Source organism: Chaetura pelagica, unplaced genomic scaffold, assembly GCF_000747805.2.
Source record: "Chaetura pelagica isolate M959 unplaced genomic scaffold, ChaPel_1.0 scaffold289, whole genome shotgun sequence".
In the NCBI taxonomy this organism is placed as follows: domain Eukaryota; kingdom Metazoa; phylum Chordata; class Aves; order Apodiformes; family Apodidae; genus Chaetura; species Chaetura pelagica.
In genome coordinates, this window is record NW_009954554.1 from 861,283 (window position 1) to 874,515 (window position 13,233).

General features: G+C 36.2%; 1 protein-coding gene across 1 annotated transcript in view; it reads right to left on the minus strand.

Annotated features, from left to right (window-relative positions):
• The window catches only part of PHF3 (PHD finger protein 3), a 38,894-nt gene that overhangs the window by 16,863 nt on the left and 8,798 nt on the right, over positions 1-13,233 (minus strand). Inside the window, exons 2-3 of the mRNA XM_010005106.1 lie at positions 10,890-11,048; positions 8,313-10,101 (exon numbers count right to left, since the gene is read on the minus strand). Of these exons, the coding sequence (XP_010003408.1) occupies positions 8,313-10,101; positions 10,890-11,048 (1,948 nt within the window). The remainder of the gene's footprint in view (positions 1-8,312; positions 10,102-10,889; positions 11,049-13,233) is intronic.

Genomic DNA, 13,233 nt, shown 5'->3' on the forward strand with positions numbered 1-13,233 from the left:
CAGGAATGCATCAGCTGCAATCTTCCATAGCAGGAAGAGATGTCTGAGCATCTTGACAAATATGATCAGCACAGAAACATCAAGATATTCCAAATGAGTTGGTATTTTTCATCACATTCCTTAGACTGTTATTACTAAATTATTTCCAGAAAGTTAACTCTTCACTAGTGACTATGGGGCCAAGAGTTTGGCTTCCAACTACATCTGGCTAGCTTGCAGAGACTGACTGCCTAAATAAGATACATGTGTAGCTCAGCTATTCTATTCAGATATAGTAGTTTAAAAATGCTTCAGACACTGAGATGAGTATCATTTAAAGGACACTTCTCACAGTCACTTAAACTGTTTTATAGTTTTCAAAGTAAAAGTAATTTCAGGTACAGACAGTATTTTCGAAGTGTTGAAACGATCACTTGGTCTAAAATAAAACAATAATTTCTGACTATTTTGTAGAAGTATTTAAAAAACTTCACTAGGTATGACTAGCGTCTAATTGCACTTAAAGGTACAATTTCCAGTGGAACTATTCTGGAAGGATGAGGAATTTAAAAGTTGGAGAGGTTAAACACCTCAATAAAATTATTTCAGGGGACTTAATTGTTGTAATTATTTCTTACAAAACTTTCTTAAAATAATTATCTAGCATCACTACTGAAGATCTGTTTTCAAATGACACAAAGATATCTTGCATTATCTGCTTATGTTCTCAACCTCTTTATTACTTTTTTAAAATTTAAATTTACATAATATACACTAAATGTATGTACTATGATAGTCTGAAGAAAATCCAGAAAAACTGCAAGTGTATTATGAAAATCCTAAGTGCTTGTTTAATACTGAAAATTTCACTGAATTATTAGTTTTTAAATACCATTGAAGGCAGACCTAATTTAAAAAGTAATTGAATGAAATGCTGATTGTTTCAGCAATATATTATACAAGCTAAATACATGGATCCGCAAGACCTGTTTCTTTAATCTAATATCCTATATATCTCTTTCACAAAATGACTCTAAGGAAAATAATCCCTAATATATGTATGTTCCTATTAAGACTAGGATCTGCTATCTGGTGACTTACCTACTTTGCAAAACCATATAAATCCTACACAACATGCTTAGAGGAACTCTCATTTCCAGACCTGTAGATGAACACTCCAGATGGTTTGATGCAGGTACTGTTATTCAAGAAATTACAGGTATCTCAGAAGATGAAATATCTATTTAACAGCAGATGTTTGACATACAAGTGAAAGACAGACGATATTGTGGCTTTACGCTCCATCCTTGCTTACCAAAAATGAATCAGGATTAAATGCTGCTGAAATAAATACCATTTTGATACAAAACAAGTGTGAGAAACTTTTAAGCTCCAGCAGCTTGAGAAGAAGGTAATTTCCACCTTCACTACCCTATTGTGCTGTTTCCCAGATTTGAAGAAACCGGGTTTTAATCTAGTTTGTGGATAAAACTATTTTATCTTTTCTAACTTTCTTATTTTTCTGAGCTGCAAGTACATTTGTTTATATTAATTATGATGAGCAAACAGGATCTGCCTGTCTACTTAGAAGTTTTAACTGGAAAGGCAGACGTTTCTTCACATTTTGTCAGTATCTCAATCTTTTCAGGTCCATGTTCCAGCAAAGCGAAGATACAAGAAAGGTAACAGACAGAAGACAACTGCTTCTAATGGTTTTACCAGAGTAAGACCACAACATCCGCAAACGCAGCAGGAGAACAAGAGCAATGGACTTCAATGCAAAGATGATTGCTCCTTTCTGAGAATCTAGAGCCAGACACGATGGCAGGACATACACGCGCACGCCTATTTGACAACTGAAAGGTTTCACAAGGGGATGCTTTACATAGGTTACATCTCTCACCACAGCAAGAAATTACTAGTAAAGCTTTGGGAATACCAAAATAGATTACAAAAATTCCAAAAGTAAAATTTTCTACAGAGCTGAAGGCAAGATCAAAGCATACAGTCAAGTGTTTCTTGTTTAAAAGGTATTTTAGTGTATTAATGAATTAATGTTTTTTGGCTAAAAATAGAAGGAAACCAAGAATATAACACGTTGAAGCCCCAACTACTACTGGAATTTTAATTAATAATATATTTATTTATTTTACCCTGTTTGGAAACCCAGGTACTGGAGACTAATTTGTTAAATTAACAAGGCAGATTTCAACCTTTAACTAACAAAATTAATTATTTAGAACACAGACTAAATTTGAAAAAAGCAGAGATGAACTCCGGAGACTAAAATATACAAGATGCTGCACATCTCCAACTTTAAATTGACAGCATGTGGAATTTTTCAGCTTAGGTCACAAATTGCAAGTGGGGAATAAGGATAGTGTATGATGAGTAAAGCACCAGATAGGCATCCAGTCTTACACCTTTATTTTCAGGTCTATCAAAACAAACAAACAAACAAAAAAAAGTAAAAAAACCTATAATGAATTTGTTTCAGAAACAGATTGTTCTTCCCTAAGAATATAGACAGACATGTCATTCAAGCCATCTAAAACAAACTACTGAAGACGGAATATCCATTTGGCTTCATTCCAGTCTTCACAATAAGGTTTCAATTACAAGATATTCAAACACACACAAAAACCCCTTCAGAATTCAGGGTTCAGAAACTTGAAACTATACAGAGAACCTTAAATGTCCATGAAGCCTGTACTATAAAACAGAATGTCGTGTTTACTTGCTTAAATGTAATGCCTTCCTTAAACCTAATACAAAATGTTAATAAAAATACTGGTGCTGCCTGCCTAAAAAATTCACTATTTCTACTAGTATTTTGACACTAGTCATCTCTTCTCATTTGTAACGACAGTTACAATTGGGTAATGGGCAATGCTCAAAGACTAAAAAGAGGAGTCAAAAGAAACTGAAGCCTGGCTTGAATGATCAAGGATGTCCTCTTGCACTGCTGTCAGAGTTGTGACTGAAGAGGTTCTGATATCTTGGACTATTAAAACAGCAAAGTTTCTGATTGTAGATTGCTTCAAGTTTGAAGTGCAGGAATTTTACCCATGTTGTAAGGCTGGATTGAAAAATGTAAAGCTGCAAGAGAAAGAAAAATTTGTTTTAAAATATTACATCATGCTACATTCAATAACTGAAGTTTATTATAAAAACACTTCTTTGTTCAAGAAAATTCTAAAAAGAGTTGACAGGTGACAGCAAGTACTACAGTTCATTAGAACCTTTGCACAGACTACGTTATGGTTTTGGTCTTGTTAAAGAATCCTCTTGGTAAGTCCACACATCAGCATGAAAAGATGCACCTTGAAATCAGAAAGTCATAGATGACACATAAAAAGAGAGACAATAATTAATACAAAGCATCCACAATCTCTCTTAGGATTGGGAAATTTTCTTCAGTGTGCTACTTGTAGTAATTAAATGTATCTGTTAGATGAAAAACTCAGCATTGGATCATTTATTTTCAACATATAGAGGCTATCTTAATTTACATACATTCAGTTTATATAACAAAACCAAGTTTCCATAGAAATTGGTTACTGTGAAGTAAGTAAAATGGGCAGAAACCAAAAAACTGTGTTTGCTGTAAAAGCTATACTTTTGAGTAAAGTAAGAGACATAAAACTGAGAGCTGTCAGAATAATGTGGACAGTAACCAGCATTTTAAGTGGTAGTGTATCATTTCTGTGACTGTGTACAGAAAATTATTTACTATAGAAGTAATTGCCACTTCAGTCCTTTGCACCTGTGGTACACAGCATAGGGAAAACACTGCAACAGGACTCAAATCTCAAAAGAAAATCACAGAATGGTTTTGGTTGGAAGAGACCTTAAAGATCATCTAGTTCCAACCACCCAGAACGGGCAGGGACATCTCTATTGAAAATTACATCCTAATGCTGAACTCACCTACAAGGAGTTTTTAAGGATGTTTTAAGGACTTAAGGATTTAAAGCATGTCCTTTATCTGCATTTCTGCCCCTGCCCTCCATCCCCTTAATGGCACTGTGCAGCAGTCTTCTGTAAAATCTGTTGCAAATCTGTATATACCACTGTGTCTCAGCTGAATATTCACAACAGCTTTAGCAGAGCTCATGTTCCAGTTAGTAAAGTAATATGGGATGGATTCAAAGCTCAAGTCACACGAGTGTTTGTCCAAAAATATGTGCACTACCTTGTTCAGACCATATATACACTAGCAGTTTCTCTTTTTTCTTTTTTTGTACAAATCTAACAGAGGTAATGTATTTTTTCAGGTTTTGATCTTCTAGAAACAAGAACAACCTAACTTCAAAGAAATACTACCAACAGACCTCTTTATACACAATTTTCAGCACAGGAAAAAGATAATGCAAGCAGTATTGGTATTAATCATAAATCCTAGCCATACTGCAGCAGTGTAATATAATCCATATAAAAAACTACTAATAAAATTTTACAGCTATAAACATAAAACAGTGGATTAATTCAGCTTTTCTACAGCTATGGCTGGACATGCATGACAGCTTTTCATCATGTTACAAGGCTTTTCACACTGGAAAAAAGCAGTAACAGAGGCAAAAAACCTAAAAGCATCATCCATTACACTATATTGGCAACATCTCACATGCTCTGCAGTTTAACATACTCATATTATTCAATTAATATGTACTAGAACTAAGGCATCAAAATTATTCTAGTTACTGATTCTTGTGAATAATGTGGTCACAACAATTATTCATTTGCTGTACAGGCATCTACCCTTAAAAAATATGCACACATAACTTGATGGTGTTTATAAGTTTGGAGCTTTAATCTCCTTCCTCAACCATTCTCTTTATATTGGTTCTAAAAATTTTATGATTGCCTGGTTCCAAAATAATTTACTGAAATATTAGCACTGTTTCCAAAAAGAAGTGTCCTAATATTTTTTACTACAGGAAAAATACAGCTTTCAGATTTTCACCCATCAACCAAAGTAATTTCCTGTACTGGAGTTGTGCAGGAATTTTTCAGTGACTATGTGTATGCAAGAGATCAGGAATACTGTATCTTAGCTAACTCACCTCCCACACTTCCCAACTGTCTTTTCTAATATTACCACCTTTTTCTCTATACTGAAGCAGCCGAAACGGTGGTAAAGAAGACCCTAACTAAAACTCTGATTCTGCACCACTTAATTTTTCTGTAAGCTCTAAGAAGGCAGATTTCTATGCGACCACACAAACTGCATGATCAAATCCCAAGCAACAAATCAAACAAACCAAAACAGGAAAAGAAAAACAACCAAAACAAACCACAAAAGAGAATGCCCAAATTCACAAAGCCTATTAAAAAAACCCACTACTAGAATCACAGAAATCAAAAGAGGAAGTCACCAGCAACAAAGCTACAAACTTCTATTGTGATACAGTGTTTTCTACAAAACTTGCTTAGAAGGAGTATCTCAAGTTACATACTATGAATTATTAATCAGAAATTGGTGGAATTTCCTCTATTAAACAAGATAACATCAAGACAAGGGAGACAATCTGAAAAAGGTCAAGTCATGTTGTATCTCAGCCTGCAGAGAACTTGAACATCTACAGTGAAAACTGGAGAAATTTATAATATGAACCTCTACATCACAAGGATGTATATGATGCATACAAGAAGAAAACTTCCATTAGCAGATTGCTCAGCCTGCACAGCTCTCATCTTCACCTGGCTCTACCAAGAAATTAAACATTTTTTTCCTCTTCACCTGTCTGTAAAGACCTTTGAGCTGTCTTCAGGAAAAATAATTATTGTTTGTGACAAAGGTTAGTATTTTCAATACCATTTTAACTGATTAAGAAGTTGGTTTTTAGTAGCTTCACTCTAATATTTTTCTATGCATACCCATAGACATACACACATTTATGTGTATTATTTATGCTATTTGCTGATGAGAAAACATCTGACAGCAATAGGGCAAGACAATAGCAAAGTCAAACAAGTTGAAAGCAACACTATGAGTAACAATAACTAAAGCTCTGCATTGAAAAAAAGATGCTTCGGATATGCCCAAAATTAGTAAATACAGAAAGTTACAGTGTTATTATCTCACTGGCCCAGAAAAAAAAGGCTTTTGTTTTTCCTACAAAAGAACAATTTTGTTTCAGTAATGTTAATACATCAAGCAAACTGACTGAAACAATTAGCACTAAAGCCAAACTTGGACCACCCACTTTTCTGGGTAATGAAGATATAAATTATGAAACAGCTACATTGGTTCGAGTTTATAAGCATCAAGACAGGTGGAAAACAGAGCATGAAATTTACTCTTCACAGCTCAGGTGCCAAAGAATTAAAATCTATTAATAGAAAAATACATTTCAGAATTTTGTGTTTGTGTACTAAGTATCTTTCTAGCTTTAGTGAATCTCCTCTTTTTCAGTGAAACAGCTGGCTGGGTCAACAGTTTTGTAACACAGACATATTTAAAAAAAAAATCACAAACAAACACAAATTTAAGACTGACATTACAAAGCTGAGGATCACCATCTGTGGTAACTCAAGGGCTCTCTTAAACCAACATCAGCTGTTGATACATACATTACATTATTCATCCAGCAGCAGTAAGAGCTGGCTGCAAAAATTGGTTTGTTGCATTTAATCCTGTAACAGGATACACATAGTATGTGTATCTTCTGTAGCATTACTTTGACTTCATAGACTAGAATAAGCAGATGTAGTCCTGCCTCACTGACGTATCTTCCAAGTATTGGTCAGATCCATTTAGTATATAAAATTTAAGATTTTCTGAACTCTAATGACGTTAAGAACAAGAAAACTCACAGAATGTTTAAAATCTTAGCAAAAATGCAAAGAAAACAGGAAGAGTTCGACTCAACACGCATCAAGCAGTTTTAACTCCAAATATGCACATTTCCCTTAAAAATATCCTTAGAAGAGTTTTTGTATGACAAAGCAGCCTTTCTGAATTTTCACAACGCATTGAAACACAGACTGCCCATATATTAACACAATGGTAGAAGTACAAGAGATTATAAAAACTCAGGAAATGCAAACTGAATAAAATTAAATATTATTATAGAGGCATAAATGGCAACAAGACAGCTGAAAAATGAAAGGCTTTTTTTAAAGAAAAACAAAACTTAAGGAACTAAGTTTGAGTGTCCCTTCAATCAGGTAATTTTCACCAAGCAGGCAAAGCAAACCTCGCATTAATTCTTTTAATAGGTGACATTGATGCAGTTACTATAGCTGCACAGTAAATGCATTTTATGTATCAGTTTTTCAAACATAGTATAGTAAGTCAATAAAACTCACAAGGGCCCTTCTAAAGATACAAATGAATGCTATAACAACCTCAGGCACCAAAGACAATTGTTCCATATTTCACCTGGACATACAGAGCTCTAAAGCACGTTCACTGAAAATTACTGTAAAATGTTTCTCTCACATAACTCAGAAACATCTTCAATTTGAAAAGGGAAAAAAAAATAATAATAAATAAGAAAAGCTGTCAGGTAGAACTGCAACTACTAAAAAATACTCCAATATTAAAGCCAGAAAATAAGAAGTGATAATAAAGGAATTCTTATGTTTTGATCGATAGTTCATTAGTGGAGCCCAACAGCCTTTCTCAGTTCATTTACAGTGTAGAATAACTTCTGTCATGGAGGGACATTATCAACTTCAGATGCAACCTCATTAGGTTTAGTAAAGTACTATTTACTATTAGGTTTAGTTAAAGACAATTTCAGATACGGCCACATGGAAGTTTTACAGGGGTTTTTTGAGACTGATGTTCTTCTTACCCCCCCAGCTAACTTCACTACTGTTACATAAAAGTCTCACAGCAATGGTTATACAAATTGAAAAAAAACCTGTATCTCTAGGTATTAGAATCAGGCCTCTACCAGATGAAAGTCATGTAAACAACTACTTGATTTTTTGGTTGCTGGTGATCCTTCAACATAAGATGTCTCTGGAAAGAGGGAAATGACAATCTGGACCACAGACATCTTATTTCTTCTCTGAAAAAAAGTCAAGCTTAAAGTACGTATTTTAACAGCATACCAGAATTACACATTCATCAAAAAAATGTATTAATACAAACATAGCTAATTTATTTTTTTTTGCTAAACTAGTTTCTAATGTCCTATTTAAAAGACATAAAAATCCATGTATTTTGGAAATTAATCGACAGTATAACAGAGAGGCTTCCATTTTAAGGCCTTGCCCTATTGTTTCGGTACCAGCAGTATGAAACATTTTGTGAGAGAGGAAAATAATAAATCTTCTGAGACCAATAATAAATTCCTCAGACACAAAGCCACACACACCTGTTGCCATGTGGCTTTTTGCAAAAGCCACACTGCTTGCTGGGCACCCAAACAGATTTGCTTTCAGTAGCAGAGGTATGTTCCAAGCCTTCCCGTTTAACAGTTGAAATGTTATCTGGAATGAACAGTGGAGGTTCATCAAGTGAAAGGCTTTTACTACTTCTTCTCTGCCGGGGTTGGAGATTCTTATCAGTTCTTTTTGATTTGTTTTTTTCTTTATCATCCTCCTTCAGATGTTCTACAACAGAGGGATCTTTTGTCTCTGCCTCTTCCTTTGTGGAGCTATTAGTTTTTAGCAGAGTTGCAGGCTGGTGCTTATGACCCTGGCCTTGCTTCTGACCAAGATTTGAAACATGCCCTGATAACAACTGCACAGAGTGGTGAGTGTCTTTAGAACAGCTTTGATGAGTAGGAGATTTCTCACTTGCTCTTTGAATTGATGACTTCTGTATGTGCCCAGAAGCCTGGAGCCGGGGTATTTTCTTCAGCATTGCATTTGTCTGCTTTTTTACAGTCATCCCTGAAACAAAGGTCTTGCCTTTCAAACCCAGATCAGATTGTTTCTTCCTAATTTTAACTGGGTTATTTGGATGCTGATGACCCTCTTGGTCATCTGCAGTCCGCTTCAGACTTGCTGAAGATGAACTGTGAAGACCTGAAACAGTAAGACCAGCTCTTGGTCTTGAACGCACTATTTCTTGTTGCACTATACCCGATTTCTGCCGAGTACTTGCAGACAGGTTTTGCTTACTCTGTATTATAGACTTACTATGCCTGGGCTTAATGTTCTTTTCACATTTTGATGAAATGCTAATTTGTTTACCATCATCATGAATTTTTGATGTCTCAGGGCCATCTACATTAGTACTGCTGAGCTGCTGCCGCACATTTTGGCTTGTTGGGTCAAGAACAGTGCTTTCTAAAATGCCATTTCCTGGGTCAGGAGAAGTAAATTCTTTGCTTTTCAACTCTTTATTATCAAACTCTATACTACTGTCCAATAGTTTCTCAGATGAAGCTGCCGTTTTCTCCACTCCCTTGTCATCATCTGCAGCTTCCATTGGAACTGCCACATTGTGGGAATCTAAACTACAGTCACCCCTCTCTTCTACAGAGCTGGACAAACTTAAAAATGTCTCAGAAATTTCACTTGGATTCACATAAGCACTACATGGATCATTAGCTTTTCCAGTTACCCCACTTTGATTATGTTCTTCTGTTCTCTTTTCTGATCCCTCCGTTTTATTTTCAGTCTTTTCTACTGAAGACATTTCAGAGCCCACTGAATCAATCACATCATTTGCTTCATTCTTAATTGCAGTAACTTCAGTATCTGCAGATACTGAACAAACTGGATTCCCGGACTCAGTCTTTGTTGCAACCTCTGTTGCCTCCTTTGTTTCTCCAGGAAAAGGAGAACAGGCTCCTGATAAGTTACCACAACTTAACTCTTGGGACGTTTCCTCAACTTCTGCCTGCTCAAGGGTTTCACACTTTATTTCATTCACCTCTTTGGGACCAGGAAGACATTTTGTACTAGTTTGGGATGCTGTTACTGCTGCTGTAATTCCTTCTGTCTGTCCTGATCGCCTTGTACTACGCCTAACTTCTTTAGGCTGTTCTGTTTTCAAGGGTGCAGCAATATCTGTCTCTTTAGCTGGACTTCTCTCTTGTTTCTGTCCAGTTTTTGGAGCAGATCCACTTTTTCCAGATGATTTCTTGGTACTAACAAGAGGTGCAACATTTGAACGCTTGGCTAAAGTGCTCTGTCGCAAACTCCGTACTGATTCTAGGAAGAGAAAAAGAAAACATCTTAGCCTTACTGTGTTCTCCTCTTAGCAAGTACAATAATTACCTAAAATCGAGTTGATTTAGCCTGCTTTAGCTTACTAGACAAAAGATAATTTAAAACTTGGTTGCTTATGAAACCGAAAAAAACAAAAACACGAAAAAAACCCCAAACAATAAAAACTCCAAACAGCCCCTCAAAAAAACCCCAAATCAAAAGCTGTCTATTTTAAAATGTTATCGATTACTTGCATTTCAGTTTGACATTGTCACAGTTTAGATGTAAAATCTCATTACTCTATTGGCAAGGAAGTTCTGAATAGTATATACGAGGCAGAAGTGATGATAAAAAAGACAATCAAATTCCATCCTACATTTCTACCACTCAACTTTTTGTATAAAAATAAACTTAATTAAAATTTAAATTGGAAATAAATAGACATGCTAACCTAATATTCCAATGCTGTCTGCAAAAACAACATGTTTTTTTGGTGAAGAACCATAGTATTAATCTGATGCAGATAAAAGGATCGAAATATCAAAAATCAGCTTAAGGACCACAAGCTATAAGGAAGACATTAAATATATATGAAAGAAGAATTCTAACTGAGTAGTACCCTATGGATGCTAACTTCTAGCTACAGTGTATAAAAAACGAAGTGTCTGTACCTGAATTCAATCAATCAAATAGCAAAGCTTTATTTTAAATTTTTAAATGTTGGGGGGTGGGATTATAAAAATTCAAACTACTTCAAATGTATAAAAACACATCATCTATTGAATGATCACCTTGTGCCATTAAACGCGGTGACTTTCTTGGTGATGTGACTGATGTTTCTTCACGGCTCCTCAAATTCCTGTTAGGTAAAACAAGCTCATCATCATCAATGGTGTCGTTACCACTCTCTTTAACTCCTTCTTCATCCATAATATCATCAAGACCAATAACTGGAAAAAACAAACAAACAGCAGAGTCTAAACATGATAAAAAAATGCTTGCAGTTGTAATGCTGAGCAAGACAGGGGAAGAGACAGGGAAAAATAAAAAAAATTGCCATCTGAAAACAAACAATACGGGGAAAATTAAGACAGGCAAGACAGAAAAATCCCATGTGAGGCAGTTTCAGTGTAGAAGAAGCTATCACTCAAAGCTTAAAATTTCTGTAGATAGTCCTTAGAGCTTTTTTGGGGACTCACATTTTTGCTGTTGTTTGTTTTTTTTTGCCACAGGAAGGTCCCCAGTCTTAGAGGATCAGCTGTCCCTCACTGTCCCTTCCCACCTAAGAAAAAGTGAAGAAAGGTAAACAGCAGAAAGAGCTGATCCAGAAGTGCAAAGACTTTAAATATCACTGTTTTCTCACAGGATGCAATCTTAAAGCTCCCAGTTCCACTCACATATCTGTATCTGCAACCCTGTTTCGGAAAATCATTGAATGTAGCACACACTAATCTCCCGGGAGAGACAGAGAATGCTGTCTTTGTCACATTTCTATCCTCCACTAACCTGAGAAGGGTCCCAGAGGTTGCTCCTAAAAATAGGTTTCCTTAAAAGGCAGTCAGGGCACTGTACCAGCCTTTTCCTCACTTTCTCTAAGTTGGGCTCTACAATGGTCACCTCTCCTATCCCAAGATCCTATGTGCAATTAATGAATCCTTGTGAGACAAAGCCAAACACCCAAGTGATTTTACAAAACATGTAGGAGAGTCTGACAAACACAACAGACTCTGAACAACCAAGTATGACTATTTTTCACTACTAAGGCACCTACTGAAAGCATTTTTAAGATAAAGTAACTCACATGACACAAATAAGGTATCTAAAAATTTCTAACAATTGCTTGCTTAAGTTATTTAAATTAATATACCTATCTTAGAAATTAAAATAAGGCAACAGAAGTAAAAAACTCTTAGAATTTTAGACTGTCCCAAAAAAAAAATATAATAAAATCCATCAATTCCTGCTCCTTTTCAAGCCTAGTGTTACTGCAACTTAAAAAAAAGTAATGCTCCTGTGAAGGCACTATGAGTTGTAAAACTGCTAAAAAGCCAGTGATGAATAATCAAGCCTATCAAGACTGTAAATCAGTCCACAAACATCTGTCTTGAAAAATTAAAAATACAAACAAACAACACGTTAAGGTTCAAACATTAGAAAGATTTTAAACAGCCTCTTAAGGAAGGCTGACCTTGGCACCAGATAAGTGGCACTCTGAACCTCCTAACTGGATGGCCACCAGGAGCTGAAAGCTAGGAGTTTCTTGAGCTGAAAATTTACCGTTTAGCATTTTATCTTAACCACAATTTTTACTTGCTGCATTGTATACGTCAATTCACAGGAAAAGTGTGTTTCTGGAAATTACCAGAAGCTTTCAATTTCTGATCCACCTTTATGCCTGCATGTGTGTACATATGTACACAGATATCTCACACAAGCTGCAAATGACTGATAATGCTGGTCTTACTCCACTCATCACTGAGAGCTTTAAACTACATGTGAAGAGGGAAGGGGAGAAAACTGGGTCTGTTAGGGAAAAGCCCAAGAGGAACATACCAGAACCCAAAGGCAGGTGGTCTAAGGAGGATTTAGTCCCACCACTGTGCTCTGTTTGTTTCCTGAAATGCCTGTATGCTAATGCACGCAGCATGGGGAATAAGCAGGAAGAGGTAGAGGTGAGTTTGCGGGCTAAGGGTTATGATCTGGTAGCAATAACAGAGACATGGTGGGACAGGTCACATGACTGGAATGTGGCCATGGATGGTTATGTGATTTTTAGGAAAGATAGGGCAGGGAAGCGAGGTGGTGGAGTTGCTCTTTATGTGAGAGAGCAACTAGAATGTATTGAGTTTTGTGCAGGGGCTGATGAGGGGCAAGTTGAAAGTCTGTGGGTAAGAATTAAGGGGCAGGCTGGCGTGGGTGGTACAGTTGTGGAGGTCTACTACAGACCTCCTGATCAAGGTGAGGAGGTTGATGAGGCTTTCTACAGGCAACTGAAAGCAGCCTCACAACTACAGTCCCTGGTCCTCATGGGAGATTTCAACTACCCTGATATCTGCTGGAAGACTCACACAGCCAGCCTTTCACAGTCTAGGAGGTTCCTCCAGTGCATTGATGATAACTTCTTAATGCAAAGGG